Raw genomic sequence first — 18,497 nt, forward strand, 5'->3', positions numbered from 1 at the left:
TTCAATGCTAAACCATCATCATCAAGATAAATTATCTTAATTACACAATTTGAAAGTCATGCTTAACTCAATTTTATTGAGCAAGCAACTTTATGAATGTCAAACTGCAGGTTGACAATAAATGTAAATGTGATCATCTTATTAATGCATCATTTTAACATATCACATGATAGATGAACGGGCCCTTATTCACCTTTTATAATTTCTAGATTTTAAGGGATCCAATCCCAATATTAGTTGGTCCAACCAACTTATCATGAGAACAAACGACATAAACAATTCTTGAAGAATCTTTTAGTTCTTCAATACATGCACATCTTCGAGATGTCACAATCGTTTATATCAATTTATGAACTTTTATTCTAGTAAACTCCAAGTTTACCATGACATGTACTTTTTCTTTAGTAAATTTTAGATTTACTATTACATAAATAAATTTTAGATTTACTACTTCAGAAGTAGATTTTAAAATTATTCAACCTCTTTTGGAGGTGAGTTGTGATACAATCACAATCAAGTGCACGTTTGCATTAATAAATTTCTCATTCCTCAGGAATGGAATATAATTGTTCCTTAAGCCTATCAAATTATGATAGCTTATAACCTCTTTCAAGATTTTGCTAATTCTGAAGCAAATCGAGGCATACATATGATATACAGAAATTTTTTTTCTCTAGCATATCTTATAATCATATAAGCGTGTGAAAATTTCATCACTTTTGATGATCATTATCATATTGTCCCTCCACGCGTATATTCGTGCATTCAATCACTTGTCTTCTTTCAGACATATTATGCACTGTTACCACATACACCTCAAGAATGAAGTAAGTTGTCATATTTCAGACATATCATATATTGCTACCACATGCACTTCATAGAAAGGAGTATATTCAATGGGTTGCATTTCATGACTTTTCATCAAACACCCATTATTTTGCCTTAGCCATCACAATATCATCAATATGGTGTATTGAGATTCAAACTCAATATTTGATCCATATAAAGGCGTCTTAGGCATGAATCGATGGGACTTGAACCCAACATATTATCATCCTTTTTGATAATATTGTTCTTGAGAAATAAATTTATAATATAAATGGTTCCAAATCAATTATTTTTTCTCAAATCCAATAATAATTATATTAGTAGTAGCAAAAGAACGATAACATAAAGAATTACTAATCTTGAAATCGTTCAGATTTAAAATCTCACCTTGTTTGGAAGAGTCTCGTGCTGGTATGTTATAAAATAATAAAGAACAAGAAGAAGAGTAGAGAGAATAGAGAGAGTGATTCTTATTTCTTTTTTTGAGGGATGAATTACAATGAAGCAAAACCCTTTTATTTATAGGGAAAAATTAAGGGTCTGTAACTTTTTCATAAATAGATATACACAGTATATAATAAATTAGATATTCACTATATATGATAAAATATACATTCTCTTTATATGCTATATTTATAACAAAATTTTTGAATTAGTTGGATAAATAAATTCAGGAGATCAGAGTTGAGGCTAAATCATATTTCCTTCTAGAGTGTTTGACCATGACAATTTTTATTTTTTTTCCCTAAAAATATTTCACTTTCACTTTTCTCACATAAAGTAAGAATCAATTCCAACTTTTATATTCTCAAACACAACTTTAACTCCAATTCCAAAAAGTTTTTACTTTTATGACGAAACACCTAATTGATTGGATTAATTAGTGCTCTCTAATCCCTCCGTCCATATTTAGTCGTGTATATTTAACATATTCCTTAACAAATAATAAATAAATACTAATTTTATTATGTCATTTAATTATTCCAAGTCATGTAACTATTGAAAAATGAACTGAAAATGTGAACCAGGGATATCCTCATCTACCTTTTTGACCAATCAGATATGCTACATAATGAAAAGAGAATATTCGATCTCAACTTTTATATATTTCCCCATTTCAAATTGTTTATTATATATTTTTTTATCCTTCTAAAAAAGAATGTTTTTTTTTTCCTTTCTGACAATTCTTTAATGGCTAAGTTTTCACATAAAATTAAAAGATATTTTGGTATACTTAATATATTTTTAGTTTAATATCATAAGATTAAAAAATTTTCTTTAATTTACTCATCTTAAATTCCGTACAAAATCAAAATCGCACAAACAAATTAAAATGAATGGAATATAATTTTTACCAAAATCTCTAAATTAACCTTAGAAAATTCGGATCTAGTTAGAAAGATCGACCTGAAAATTGTCAGCTGGAGATAACACAAATTAAGTAGATATGCAGGAACAAGACATCATCATATCCATGTACGATTTGACCTATTTCTTGGATGACATGCAATACTTCTGTATATCACACCAAGGGATAAACAATGTGGGATATATATATATATATATATATATATATATATATATATATATATATATATATATATATATATATGCATATATATCTAGTCCAAAATAAGGGACCACTTTGCCAATTTGATCTCAATAGTTACTATATGGTAGCTAGCTAGGTGTTGTAGAGACTGCACATTTTTGGATGATCTAGCTAGGTATCCAAAGCATTCATTCAATAGTACATGCAATCAGAGCCTTTGCTCCGGGGCTCATCTTAACTCTTTTGATGAAAAATTATACTATTTTTATATTATTTTTATATGATTAAAAATATTTTTTATACACATATAGTAGATGTTGAACTCCATTCGACTAGTTTATATATATACTTTTGAATCCCTCAATGAAAGTTCTGGCTCCGCCACTGCATGCAGTCATTGTCATAGATTTTTGTAACATATATATAGGTTAGGTTAGGTAAACCACAATCACCAATATGGAGATCTTGATTACGAACTCACTCAAATAGCAACGTTGAGCAGCTCAAGATCAATTATGAGATAGTAGAGAGTGTATTATATGGAGTTCTCTTTATTGGATTCCGGATGTTCCCTTTTTGTATTTTATTTTATAAAGGACGTAGAAATAATCTAGTCATGAAGATGATTTTGCATTATTCATTGATTTATAAAGGACCAATGAAAGAAACTCCGAAAATTGCATTATTCGATGATTTTGAAGATGAGAGATCTTGAACTTTTGACTTTTTTTTTGCCCCATGAGTAAATTAAAACTTCGGAATCAAAAGTTAAAACTTGATGTAATTAGACAATACATACGGTATAAATGGAGTCGAAAGTTCAAGATTAGACAAGGTGGGGCTTTAATTTGGAGGATTGAAAAGTCTTGTTATATATAGTAGTAACCATAATGAAAATGTGTCCGGCTACTGTTCAATTGGCACGCGAGACCAGAAATATGGGATATATGTGGCTATGTCGGTCGTACTTCATAATATGTATATATATGATCAACCACCTTTGAGATTGGACCTGTGCCTCAGCATGCATGTTGCATAAAATCCATAGCATCCCCCCCTCCCCCCCCTCCCTCCCTCCCTCTTGAGTTGGCTACACCTCCCCTTCACGAATCTATTTTTATCCCTGACATAAGACCTTTGTTAGGTCTTGTGAAATGATAGAATTGGACTTTATGAGAGAGGTGTTACGTATACTGTGAAATGATACACATAAGCGGAGTAATATCGAGTTGTGTAGTGAGATGAATGATCCTTAAGAGGTCTCGAGTTTGAGTCTAGAAAGGGAGAAACTCCTAACAAAGAGTGCTTCCCTTTCTTTATGTGTAATTACTAATTACGCAAGCAAGATGAATTTTAACTGGTTGGAATAGCGATTTTGAATTAAATGAGTCATCGAAGTTAAGCTTTATTGCTTGGCAAATTATACAGTCTTATAAATAGCTCTATTTGATGTTGTGTTTTTTTCCCCAAGAGGCTAGCTATCGAAGCATTTGCGCTCCACTGACACCAAAGAGTATATGGACCTCCTTTTCATGCTCTAAAGTCCTAGCACTAAGATACTTACGGAATCTCAGATCTCTCTACACACGAACAACTTGTCTTTTTAATATGTAATTTCAAGCGAGAATTCAAGTTCTGCTTGTTCCCGGATATTGCATCTTCCCTGCCACATTGTTTCAACCAAAGTAGAGAGAATGTCTCTCAAGTCTCTTTAATTAATTAAAAGATTACAGGTGAATCTCGTAATATTATCAAGTTAGAAAGGTAAAGCCATTCAAACAAACAATTAGAGGCAGTTGTTCGACGACTGTATTAGTTGTCAACAACTATCAGAGTTGTTCAACAACTTCACACAGTGGTCGAACAACTTTGCACTGTTATCGAACAATTTTGATAGTTGTTGGACCTTTTTTTTTTAAGATATTGAGACAATTTTTATAGTTGTTGGAACGAAAATGTTAAAATTAAAAAGTGAATTTTTTTTTTGTCACTTTTACCTCATTTTTAAAACTTAAAGGACTCCACTTAATTGATAAATTTATTTGCTACTTTTAATTCAAAATCTTTGGTTCAACAACAGCTTCTTAGCGACCTAATATATTCCAAGACCAGCAACAGCAGCGGATAATCTCATTGTGATAGTTTTCAGTAAATTTCCTAGAAAATATCATATGATATATGATCCTATCTGAAAGAACAGTTGATTTTTGTAAAGAGCTACTATTGCTATGTATAAATTTAGGTAAAATTCTCATAAATATACTTATTAGTGATATTTAAAAATAACTACAAAACATAGCTGTATTTTATATTTTTTTAATTGCAAATATACATTTATATATGTATTTCTAATTAGAGGCACAATTCTTGTTTGCACGTGCACACTGTCGTTTGAGTCTATGCTATCAGTGTATATACAATGTATCAAAGTATATGGACTGATACAACCACATTTTGAAAAAAAGAAGAAGAAGATATTGCTATTTAACTCTCACGAACAAAGAAAAAGTTCAAATAGTAAGTCAATTGAGTAACTAAGATTTTCCGGCAAAAGGGGGCTCTAATCTTGCTACTTACAAAATTTTCCCATAAAGTTACGATTATAATAAGATAGAAAGGAAAACTTATCTAAATATATCATATTTAGGAAATATTTATCATTTATAGCTATATAATTTTAATACATGCATAATTCACTTTTAATACATAGTATAAATTTTTTATCAAAACAAGCGTTATAAATATAAAACACTTGTAATACATATATATGTATAATTTACTTTTAGTATTAGTGTATACAACTATATTGCATGCATAACTCGTTTTTAATATATAATGCATTTTTTTAACCAAAACAAGCACAATAAATTTTAATATACTTCTAATACATTTATATTGCATACTTAATTCACTTAAAATATATAGTACAATTGCTATAGGTGATAAATATTTTCTAAATATGATATATCTAGGTAATCAGTAAATATTGTATACTCAAATAGGTAATATTTCTATAGGAAAATGGGCCTGCGGACCAAACTAGTTGGGCCTAAGTCATAGGTTGGACGTGGTATACGTAGTTTAGGCCCGGAAATGTGTCAAACTGTACACTACTAGAAATACGCTGTCATATTTACTATATCTCGTAATATCTCATAAGTTATAAAAAAAACTTTCATCAATTTACATTTTCCACTTAAATGACATGTCTTCTCAACTTCATTCTACTTACTTTTTATGGATTAATCCATCTATGAAATTGTTGGATATTCATTTGCATTTTCTTCTTTTTTTTCTTTAATGGAGTAGTATTTTTTTCAATGTTTTTTTCCTTTACATCTTTTTTCATGCTATGATAATCATCATTTTGATGAAGATCATATAAATATCCTTTAGAATTTCTTCTAGTATAATAATTGTACAAGTTCATCAAGATGAAGAAGAAAGTTTGATGGCGGTGTAAAATTTATCAAAGAGAGAACTGATTTAATTTGATACAAGTTTATCAAGATAAAGAAAGAAGTTTAATTGTCTTGAAAGATTCGTCAAAGAGATTATCAAATTAATTAGTTTGATATAGTATAGAAGTTTGAATTATATATATATGTGTGTGTGTGTGTGTATTTTTATTGCTTATTTTAGATTCTTTAATTAACTATTTTGTTAAATGCAAGAAATGTATCATTCGAGAACAAGACTTTATTACAAAGTTTTATACTATGTCACGGGCAACGAAAAATATCTTCAACTTATTGCTCTGTGGATAACATAGAGCTTATTGACTCGTAGTTCTTTTGGCCAATGATTCATTATTTTTGGCTCTTTTCTTTACTTTTCTAATCTTCTTTTTGTTTGATTCTCTCTAATTCAAATGTTATATCATTCAATTTTCATATTTAAGCGTCTTAATTTAATATTTTTTTTTGAAGTATCAACAATTTAAAAAAAATATCTGACATCAACAATATATATATACTATTGTCAAAATGACCGGACAAGGACTTCACAAGATGGCAAATTTATTTTTTGATCTTTAAGAAAAAAAATCATATATTTTGTATATATAGATATTCACATCAAAAATTAATCTATTAAAATCAAACTCCACATTACTAATAAAAGTAAAGAGAATAGTTTCATCAATATAAAAAATATTTTTTTAAAAATAAATTCACTAGTATATTATAATTGAAACACTTGAAAGATTCCCAATTTACACTACAATTTTTTCTTTTTCCAGTTATTCAATTGTACGTTTTAGTAGCTGTATGGCCTGAACCAAAAATGAATTTAGTTAAATTCTAATGTATAATGAAACAGCTTTTATGAATTTGATTGCAAATATATCATTGTATTTAATGCTACCAGCAACCTCTGGTGATTTGACAAGTGGTATCTACTCATCTACTATAATCAATGGCGTCTCCTACAATTTCACATTATTGTTGACTTTCTAATATCATTAGTATTCCCTCCGTGTAAAATTAATAAGGAGCTCAAATTAATTAATATGATATTATTTAATCTTTGATTAGATAACTCTTCTTCGTTAATATTCTCTCCGTCTCATTTTATTCCTCCAAAATTTTCTAATTTGATTTTTTATTTTACTTGTCATTTTTCATTAATCAAGACAAGATAATTTTTTTTTCTTTTTTAGCCTTAATATTAATTATTTTTTTCTCCAAATTAAAATGTAAACATTATTTAATAGGGGTACTATGATAAAGTAGTCATGTTATTAATTGTCTTTTTTAATTAATGTGCAATGTCAAATTAGGACGAGTAAAATGAGACGGAGGGAGTATGTATAGTTGAAAAAAGTGATTAATTATTTCTTGAATTATTAAAGATGTCTATTATATTAAGATAAAATTATTTAGCAAATATATCAAATAATTTGAGACGGAGGAAGTATGAATCGACGGTGTTCTACCCTTGTCATTAGTGAGAATATTTCTTTTCTTATGCGCGAATTCAATTAATTAGTTGATTCATAACTTAATTGCATCAAAATAGTCAAAACATTATAACTCGAAAACTAAAACAAGTAAAGATAAAATTGTTTTAGCTCCCATCTGAACGAAGGAGAAGACTTTGATGGTTGTAATTTGTAGGAAGAATTTCAATAAGTTCAGCTTGTTAAAGTCAAATCTATATCAATGTAAAAATTTGAAAATAATCACTTACCTTTTTGATTTCTTAAATTGATAAGTATTTTGTTATAAAATTTATGGATCGACCCCAACACATTCATTTTGTACCTGTAGGAACTACAAGATCAGCCCACGAATGTCTTCAGTATTCAGGGATTGGTCCATACTTTAGTTTTCATCTTGTTCTTTGTCATAATGCAAGTTTTGAGGCGAGTTGGAAGAGACATTCCTAAGTCTAACACAAATGAGAAATATATAATTAATAATTTAATTATTTTTTCTAATGTATCCTGCCAAAAAATTTTAAATCACGTCCGCTTGCATTTAATTTAGCCTTCCCAACTTATTGCATTTAATTCAGTCTTTTCAAAAATAAATGTCATGTTCACATTTTGATTTATTTTGCATTTTTCTCATTGAATAGCCCCACTCCTCCCTTTAAATAATAGGATGTGTTTTTGTTTTTTTTCCCCAACATAATTAACATATTGATTTATTTAATTCATGAGTTACGAAAACTTAAAATACTCTTATTTCTTAATTACAGAATTTGAGAGGATTATGCACAATTAAACCTCGAACTTCTTGCCATTGACAAATTCTATATCTCATGATAATTGTTAACGAATCTTCAACATTGATGTTAATATTTGTAGGAAATTTGGAATGATACCCCCATACCTGAAAAATGATGTACATGTGTAAGAACATATTAAAACATATTTTTAGTTGGGGAACTTTTGTTTAATACTCCCTCCGTCCCATTTACTTGTCCCAAATTGGGATGGCACAACAATTAAAAATAATAATAAATAACATGGTTAGTTTACCAAAGTATCCCTATTAAATGATGTTTACATTTTAATTTAAAAAAAGTTAATTAATGCAAAGGGTAAAACATAGAAAGAAAAGTTTGTCTTATCTTGATAAGTAAAATGGAACATCAACTTAGCCAATTTGGGACGGGTAAAATGGGACGGAGGAGTATTCCGTTATAATTTGATTATTGTGAAAGGTTTTTTAAAATATAAAATGATTTTGACATTTTTCCGTAGGTGTTGGAGATGAAAACTTTTTTTTCTTATAAAAAAATTCTAAGTTTATGTTTTGATTTGACTTTTTGTTTTAGTAATTTTTGAAACATCTGAGATTCGAAGAATACCTTTGACAGATCTTTTCTCTTACTATATTGGAAATAAGGCGCTTTTTAATTTTTTTTATTTTTTTCACCTAGTTATCACTAAATCAACTCACCTAATTGGAATATTAAGAAACTTTCTAATTTATTTTCGTGTGAAATATTATTATTTTTTCTCTTTTTATTGATTCAATCATGATATCCATAAAAATAGCTCCCGAATATTATTGAGTGAAAAATTTCAAAGAAGAAATATTAGTTTTTTATTTGTGCCTCATCTTGGTAGTTACTAGGTAGGGTCGGTGAGCGACAATAAATCATTCTTAAAACCGACTCAAAGATCCGATAAACTTGTTTAATACTTAGACCATTTCTCAAAGAAAATTTAAAGATTTTTTTTTTTTTTTTTTTTTAATAAAAGACAATAGTTTGAATATATTTCAATTCGAGTATTAAAAGACGGCTAGTTTCGTTTTCATAAAATAAGTAAGGGAGATATTATTGGAGGCGGAGGACGTACAGTAATAGTAGTTTTAAGGAAAGATAAAGACATTGACAAATGATTGTAAGAGCTGTATTTCCTAATATTATTTTGCTTCCTCCAAAACAGAATTTCAAGTGTCAACGTATTAACATACACACTTGCATTGCTTTTTATTAATTTGTCCAATCATTGTAGCTAGACAATATTGAAGTACTTCAACTCCAATCAGTTGAAAAAACTACTGTAGTATTTTTTTCTTCATTTCATGTGTTCTTCAGCACAATGATATTCCTTAATTTGCAATCCAAAAAAGTAACACGATTAATTACCCTAGTCCTGATTTACTTGTTCTCAAATTGTACAACATGTTATTCAAGTTGCATGAATGGCTGTGATATAGCTTTAGCTTCCTTGTTCATCTGGCCTGAAGTGTACCTCCCCGTAATATCCCAACTATTTAACAACATATCGTACAGTGATATCCTTGAATGGAATAATAACATCACGAGCACGTTTATCCCGACAGCAACCAGAGTTAACGTAGCTTTTCCTTGTGATTGTCTTAATAATGGTGAATATTTGGGTCATGTATTTACATATAATGTTCGTGCCAATGATACTTATGATCTCATCGCGACCAGGCGGTATTCCAGTTTGACGAATAAGGAGTCGTTGATGAGGGATAATAGTTATCCGGATAACAGTTTCCAGGATAATAATGTGACCTTGAAAGTGACAGTGAATTGTTCCTGCGGGAATAAAGATGTGTCCAGGGATTATGGATTGTTTATTACGTATCCGATGAGGCCAGGAGAGAATTTGGAGTCTATCGCGTTGGCGACTAATACTAGCTCGAGGCTGATAGAAATGTACAATCCGAAGGTGAATTTCAGTGCTGGCAGTGGATTGCTGTACATTCCAGGCAAAGGTGAGGTCGAATTAAAGAAACTAAATAACACTCCTAGTATATTATTGTAGTGAATTTGATGTAAGAAAATGTAATATAATTGTTTCAAGACAAATTTGATATGTTATAGAGTAGAAATTAGTGTAATAGTAGCATATTTTCAATGTTCGTTCCACATGATTTTTTTCCAGTTTCTTTTAAATGATGATTGTCTCTTTGGTACAGTGTTGTTGTTGTGATGGATCTTCTATTTGTAAATCCTGTTTTTATCCATGTATATACTTGTTTTATGCAGATAAACTCGGGAATTATCCACCTGTACCAACCAGGTACCATTTTTCAGATTTATAGTCATATATTGAGCACCTTATCTTAACACATGCTTGCATACTGTCTTAACGTATTTGGTCATCCATGTTTCCGCTGGCTTGCAGAAAAGGTGAACAATCCTTTCCTTTTCTTTCTTTCATGTTGATGGAAAGTATGGTGCCACGTAAGCATATTGATTATTCCGCGTGCGTCTCCTCAGGTTCATCAGGTAAAATTATAGCTGCAATAGCAGTAGTTGCACTAGCCGGAGTTTTGTTATTGGTAGGCATCGTTTATGTGGGAATTTATAGAAAGAAGGAACAAAAGGTTGCAGCAAACATCCCGGAATGTTCTGGTCAATCTCATCCATCTAGTCCTGGTAATAATAAATCTCACTTCTTTTTCCTTCTACTTCTTTGATCTCTCCAAATTTCAAGTTTAAATCTCTTTCTGGACAAAGCCGCCAGTTATAAGTGGCCACCTAGATTTAAAGATTAAACATTTTCACAGCAAAAATTGTTTACAGTGCCTGTTAGGATATTTATTCTGATGCTTTAACTTCATGGATGGAGCCTTGCTTTGTCTCTTGAAGTGTCTAATGTTTTCTCACATGGATTAACATACTTGCAAGCATATTCGGAGTAGTGCAATCACTGTCAAAAGGGATTTTGTTGTGGTGGTCATCAAAACGTTACATGGGAGAGTGACTGCTTGTTCCACAAGTTCATTACCAATCTTTCTCCTGAATAAAGCCTAAGGCACTGACCTTGTTGATGGTGCTTCAGCAGGCTATTCGGGCATACATGTGGATAAATCAGTGGATTTTTCTTATAGAGAACTTGCTGAAGCGACGAATGACTTCTGCGCATCCAATAAGATTGGAGAAGGTGGTTTTGGAGCGGTCTATTATGCTGAACTGAGAGGCAAGGTCTGCAGTTCAAACTTTTGTATCCCCGTGACTGCAAATTTTGTCTATCTACCATTAGAACTTAGAAATATATTACGAAATCAGCAAGGAGAACACAAATATTGCATTTAGTGTCAGTCCTTGATTATAAAAATGAATTATAGGGTACGAAGGAAATCTAGCTATAATTGCTTGAAATGACTTTCAAGATCATTGGGAAGATTGATATTCAAAACTCATCGAAACAAATTTTGATGTATTGATAAGAATTGATCCAACATGACTCTCCGATAGAGGAGGTGAAGTAGAATTGCAAGGCCTAATGCTTAGATTCTTTTAACAAGTATACCATGAGGCAATTTGCAGGGTGATTAAGAGATGTCAGAGTGGTATCAACTGAAATAGACTGAAAATGTGGTTAAAATATTACTATGAAAGGTAGCAATGTCTATGCTAATTCTACATTTGAAAATTTTGATACAGAAAGCAGCAATAAAACGAATGAATAGGGAAGGAAGAACAGAATTTCTTGCTGAACTGAAAATTTTGACGCGTGTTCATCACCTGAACCTGGTATGATCAATATCTTCTCTGTCAGTCGATGAATTTTGAGCATTGAATGTTGTTTTACGGATTTCCTCTCCCATTTCCTTCCCTTTATATTTTAATCATTCTACTCCGAATACATTAATCTTGTAAAGCTGCAGGCATATCATTTAATTGTTCTGGTGATGAAACTGAAATGTGGTATCATTTAATTCTTTTCTCTGATGCTGAATGTACACAGGTGTCCTTAATTGGGTATTGTGTTGAGAGGTCCCTCTTCCTTGTATATGAATTTATTGAGAATGGCAATCTAAGTCAACATCTTCGTGGTATGAGAACTATACAAGCTATAGCAATATGATGGAATAGTTCGTTCTTTTTGGTTTTCTTCGTACTTATATTTGTGATGTTTATACGCTTATGGATCTGTTAGTTGTTTGGTATATCTATTCCCAGGGGAACATGTATTGCCCTGGTCAACACGGGTGCAAATTGCACTGGATTCAGCCAGAGGTCTTGAGTACATACACGAGCACACCGTTCCCTTTTACATCCATCGTGATATCAAATCAGCAAATATTCTTATAACCAACAACTTTCACGGGAAGGTATCTTTAAGGCCCCAGTAAGTTGTTTTTTTCAACAATTTCTATAATCTCCTAACTTGTAAATCACTCTCAGATTGGAGATTTTGGTTTATCGAAGCTTGTTGATAGCGGAAATCCAACTAAGCATTCACGTTTCCTGGGTACATTTGGATACATGCCACCAGAGTAAGTTTTTTTCACTGTATAAAGCGCGTCTAAAAATAGGTGTAGCTGCTGATGACTGATGTCCGAACCTTTTAACTTGAATAGAGCATCTGGCCATAAGTGATCTTTCATAGGGCCTTTAACATTAGTATGCGGTAGACAAAATCTCTTTCAGGAACTGGTTCGTCAAACTGTAAGCAAGCCAATTTCTTTGAGCATCGATTAACAAGTCTATTGTATCATTGACTTGTTATATTTCCAAGATATATGACATTTCGTCCTTAATGATTTTCTGTCTCCGTTCCTACGTATAACACAGAAAGAGGACTTCTTCAGGCTAAGAGAGCATAGCTAATGTGTCGTAAAAAGTGTAACAGCGAAGTACACAATAGTGACGAATGCTAAAATGTGCAGGTATGGTCATTCACCAGTTGTCTCTCGCAAAGTAGATGTATTTGCCTTTGGCGTTGTACTTTATGAATTGATTTCAGCCAAGCAAGCTATAGTCAAAGAAGATGGTTTTGATGCACCAAAAAGCCTTGTTGCCTTGGTAACTTTTTCTTCACATTTTATCACTTAAATATATTCATTGCTATTGAGATTGACAGAGACTTTGAATTTATGTTGCTGAATCCTAGATAGGAAACTTTTCTGTTGTAATTGTTTATACTCCTCCATTTAAAAATCTGACAGAAAGTAGCTAGTGTTATATTGACTACTCAGTGATAATGTTAAAAAAATTTGAACCAGTCGACGAGCTAATAATGATTGTTCTGTGACAATCCTAGTTTGATGAAGCTCATAGTCATTCAAATCAAATTGAAGCCATTTCCAGGTTGATAGATCCTAAGCTCGACGATAACTACCTCTTTGATTCAGTCTACAAGGTACAATTGTATCACTTTAATTACTGCACTAGCTACTGACCACTTTTGCTTTCTCTGCTACCAATTCACGAAGCATCAAATCGCTTGTCTAGTGCAGATGGCGCAGCTCGCTAAAGCTTGTACAGAGAAAAGTCCTCAAATGAGACCGACAATGAAATCAGTAGTGGTCGCTCTTATGGCACTCTCATTCCCCACAGAGAATTGACAATTTGATATAACGGCTTTCACTCTATGGAAATCAAGATTAAAACGGAAGCTGTAAAGGCAGAAACAACTTGATCATGTTGCATAATGTAAAGTATTAAAAGGTGTTTAGGCACAACAGGCCTCCTCAACAGGTGTTTAGGCACTTGTTTGAATCAAGAGCTAAATTCAACTACTGGTAAAAGTACTTTTGCAATAGGGATCAGTACTATAAGAGAAGCGCGTAAACCGTCACCATCTACTTCCAAGCAGCATCTTCCTAACCTCCTTTGTTAAGCTGATTATATCGTGGAGAGTGCAGATCGACTCGGATCTACGTACATTAAACTGTACTGTATTGTGTGGAGTTTCATGATTTCAATTTGCTTTTTTGTTTGTATGCTAAGAATGAGGTACTCTTGAATCTTGATTTGGTAAATGACCAACGGGATATGCTTAGAACAAGAATTGTTCTGCACAGCCACTGAAGTGGTGCTATATATATCTCAGGCATAGAGTACCAGTCCTTGTAAATGTTCGGTACATAGATATGTCAAGGTAAGACTTTTCAATAATTAAATAAATTAAGGGTCTTTTTTCTTTTTTGAATTTTCAAACTATTAGCCCCTGTGGTCGACTTTCCTTCCATATTAAAGGGAGAAAACTACTCATCATGGAACTTGTTTTTCCTGCCTCCCTTACACACTGTTTGGATGGTGTTTTTTCGTGGTATGGTATGGTTAAAAAGGAACAATATTTGTTTTGATTGTTTTTTAAAAATGTATGATATAGTATGGTTTAATTTCATATTTTGGTAATCATTAAAATACTCACTTTATATAACCACCAATTTGAAGATATTTCATGATTTGTTTATTTTATTTTTTTCAATTATGTCCTTATTTAATATATTATATAATCATATTTTATATTTTACCTTATATTATTAAACCCCACCTCCTATCCCTCCCCCCATCCCATGAGCCACACCTCCTCCCTCCCCACCCTCCACCCCATCCAAAAAAAATTATTGTTTAAATTTTTCTTTTAACTTTTTTCTTATTCCACCCTCTATCCTGACCCTCGATCCCACCCCTTATCAAACCCCCACCCTATTTTGTTAAAAAAAAATTAATTTTTAAAAAGTTTCAAAGCTTTTTCCCCCCCCCCCCCCCCCCCCACCCCCACACTTACCAACCCCTATTCCGAATCAATTTTTTGACTTTTTAAAAAATCAAAAAATTTTCACCTCTCCACCACCTCCTACCAGCCCCCCCTACACTCATCCACAAATATATATATAGGGTCAAAATTATTTTTCCTTCCCAACTTTGCCTTAAAAATCAAACTCCCCCCTCAATTTTTGAACAATAATCATACTCCCCCTTTATCCTAATTGACTTTTTAAAATTCCTATTTTACCCTTTATCATCAATTTTTTTATTCTTTTTTTTAACTTCTTTAAAATCATCAAAACTATAATATTTATTTTAACAAGTGAAAATAATAAGTACTACTAATTTTATAAACATATTCCAATGCAGAAAACACAAATAATAAATGAAAGAGATAAGTCTCTAGTACCACCCCGAATTATGGTCAAAGTTGTTACGACACACTCCAACTTCATAGGGGTCCTATTATCCCCTGAACTCAAATTTAACGTATTTTTGTCATTTTTTGTGCTAATATGACACCTTTATTACATAAAATGGAGTCCATATCAAATGTGTCACGCCATCTAAAACGATTGACAAAAGGTATCACGTTAGCTAAAAAGATTGACAAAAATACGCTAAAATTTAGTTTAAGGGGTAATAGGACCCCCGTGAAGTTAACGTGTGTCGTAGCAAATTTGATCATAGTTAGGGGATACTAGATGTTTTTCTCGAATAAAAATAAGGTTAAATTTTAAAGATTATATTTATTTATATAACCTATAAAATATGTAATACTCCATTAATGACAATCACAACTTATTTACTGATATAAACAATAGATAATATCGTTTCTTATTACTTGGTCCTCATACTAAAAATAAATGTTTTAGTTTATCTGCTCAATTTGTGAAATCAAGAGAATTGTATTGTGTTTTTTTTTTCTACTCTTTAGTGTTAAATAACTATATAAAGTAACCGTATAGACAAATTTAAAGTTTCAAATGTATAGACAAATTTAAAGTTTCAAATTATCATTAATAAGGTTAATTTAGCAAAATAATATACCTCTAAATAAAATTTTCTTAAGGATTGTGTATCAACAAAAAGTTAAGTAATACGAAACGAATTTAGTAAGAGAGTGATAAAACACAAAAATATATGCACATGCATGTACATACATATGTATATATACACTTAGGGGTGGGTTGTTTGGAAACAAGTTATTCTGGGACTAGTTATTACAAAATAAGTTGTACTAACATGTATGTGTGATAACTTATCTCATTACCGTGGTATAAATGGTGCGACAAATAATTTTGAGACTAACTAATACATCTAATTAAACGCAGGATAAATAATTATGAACTTTATCTCTAAATTATTATAATTATACAAACGACTCTTTAATACATATAATACTAAAATAACGATCTTAAAAAATAACATTGAATTTTGTGATAAATATAAAAAGTATTAATTTCCATATAAAGTTAATAAACTTAAATAAAATGCTACAAATATCCATGTTAAAAAAATATTCATTACATATAATATAAAAAGATATTACATAAATATAAAATTAAAATTATAAGGACAAAATGGACATTGCATGAGATAAAGGGGGAGTATGATTATTGTTTAATGTTGGGGGGGGGGGGATTGATTTTTTAATCAAAGTTGGGGGGTGAAAATGATTTTTCACCCTATATATATATATATATATATATATATATATAAAATTTATTTTAAAAAAAAAATTCTTACCCCATCCCTACCCCTACCCCTACCCTCAGTCCTCCACTCCACTACCCCACCCCCAAATATTCTTTTTAACAAACCATTCATATTTTTTTCTTATCCCACCACCCTTAGCCTATTCGTTTTCATTGTGTATATATTTTTAGAAAAATATTTTTCAATTTGAGTAACGAATATAAGAAAATAAGCAAGAAATCATTTGTTTTCCTATATTTTTTTGTGTATTCCATACCGAGCACACACATAACATACACAAAAAATACACTCAGATTTTGTACTTGTCATTGGTGGTCACATTTCAAAACACTTAAGGAAAATAAAATTTGTAGCTATAAAAAATAAATTCAATTATATTTATTTTGATCTATTGTTATATTATTTTTATTAAAATTTACATGAATATACAATTTAATATATTTACATGACATAATTTGTGATAGATTAGCAGAAAAAAAGTTATTTTATTAATAATTATTAATAAATTTAACATTTATAATAATTAAGAGCATTTTAGTAAACTTACAAGTTACGATACAGTATCATACCGTCAAATCAAATAATAAAATTGTTATTAAACATTAGTAAATAATACAGTCCATCCAAACATTGTATACGATACAGTATCATACCGTCAAACTAAATAATAAAATTGTTATTAAACATTAGTAAATAATACAGTCCATCCAAACATTGTATCATACTGTACTGTATATTATGAAACCATTACAAACCACCATCCGAACAAAGTGTTAGGAATCACTTTTCACATCTTAAATGAGCTTTTTCCAAGAGAAATTTTTTAAAAAAAATTTGACCAATCAAACATAAGAGAATTGATAACATAATTCCAACAACTACTTCCATCTATACCAAACACAGCCCTAGTATTATCTAGTTTATTTGATGACCAAGTGAATATTAATAGATCATTTTTGGCCAAAGTCATCGATAGGCGCTCAAACTTGTTACCAAAATTCACTTAGATACCTAAACAAAGGTCTATTCCTATCAGGCCCCTAAACCCCCTACATTTTGTTCCAATTGAGCCTTTTTTGCCCTATCAGCAAAAAACTCAAAGTGTGTGTTGCACACACGCGATAACGTGGAAAAATGAGCTAATTGGAAGTTGACACGTGGCATTGTGGGTCCAATAATTATTAAAAGTTAATTTTAATTTTTTTTTAAAAAAGTATATACAAATGGCATTGAGGAAATTATTAAAAAATAACTCTAAAATTATTTTAAAAAAATTGATTATTTAAAAAAAAATATAAGTTTTTTTTTGAAAATGAAATAAATTATTAAAAAATTCTTTTTTAAAAAAATAATTATTAAGAAAAATTATAAATTTTTTTTAAAAATGAAAATAAAAAATGGTGAGGATATAAATTATGAAAAAATAATTATAAAATTATTTGAAAAATAAAAATAAAAAACTGATTATTTTAAAAAATATATAATTTTTTTAAAAATGAAATAAATTATTAAAAAATTATTTAAAAATAAAAAATAATTATTAATAAAATTATAAAATTTTTAAAAAATGGCATTAGGATCCAAATTATTAAAAAATAATTATAACTAAAAGCCTAATTATTAAAAAGAAATTATAAAATTTTTTTAAAAAATAAAAATAAAACTCCCCCACCTACCCCCGACCCCCAGCGTATTGTTTTATTTTAAAAAAAAAAATTGGGACTCCCTAATGCTTTTTTCCCTAATTGTAAAAAAGAAATTATAAAATTATTTAAAAAATAAAAAACTAATTATTAAAATAAAATTATAAAAATTTCTAAAAAATAAAAATAAAACTCCCCCACCTAGCCCAGCCCCCCAGGCCACAGCGTATTGTTTTATTAAAAAAATAAAATTGGGACCCCCTAATGCTTTTTGTTTTATTAAAAAGGCCCTTTAGTATTTAAAAAAAAAT

The 18,497-nt window shown here is 30.3% G+C and overlaps 1 protein-coding gene across 2 annotated transcripts; it reads left to right on the plus strand.

The window, feature by feature from the left end:
• Positions 1–9,306: 9,306 nt before the first annotated feature.
• Positions 9,307–14,257, plus strand: LOC107839519 (lysM domain receptor-like kinase 3). 2 transcript variants are annotated; one of them, XM_016683037.2, is made up of 12 exons: positions 9,307–10,086; positions 10,361–10,394; positions 10,500–10,504; positions 10,595–10,753; positions 11,160–11,302; positions 11,765–11,854; positions 12,069–12,156; positions 12,284–12,435; positions 12,509–12,600; positions 12,994–13,129; positions 13,368–13,466; positions 13,559–14,257. In XM_016683037.2, the coding sequence occupies exons 1-12, from the start codon at positions 9,441–9,443 to the stop codon at positions 13,607–13,609; spliced, it is 1,695 nt and encodes a 564-aa protein (XP_016538523.2). In that variant the 5' UTR covers positions 9,307–9,440; the 3' UTR covers positions 13,610–14,257. The 2 variants fall into 2 exon arrangements, with proteins under 2 accessions (XP_016538523.2, XP_016538522.2); XM_016683036.2 differs by having other exon boundaries at positions 13,564–14,257.
• Positions 14,258–18,497: the final 4,240 nt, after the last annotated feature.

Source organism: Capsicum annuum, chromosome 8 (genome assembly GCF_002878395.1).
Source record: "Capsicum annuum cultivar UCD-10X-F1 chromosome 8, UCD10Xv1.1, whole genome shotgun sequence".
In the NCBI taxonomy this organism is placed as follows: Eukaryota; Viridiplantae; Streptophyta; class Magnoliopsida; order Solanales; family Solanaceae; genus Capsicum; species Capsicum annuum.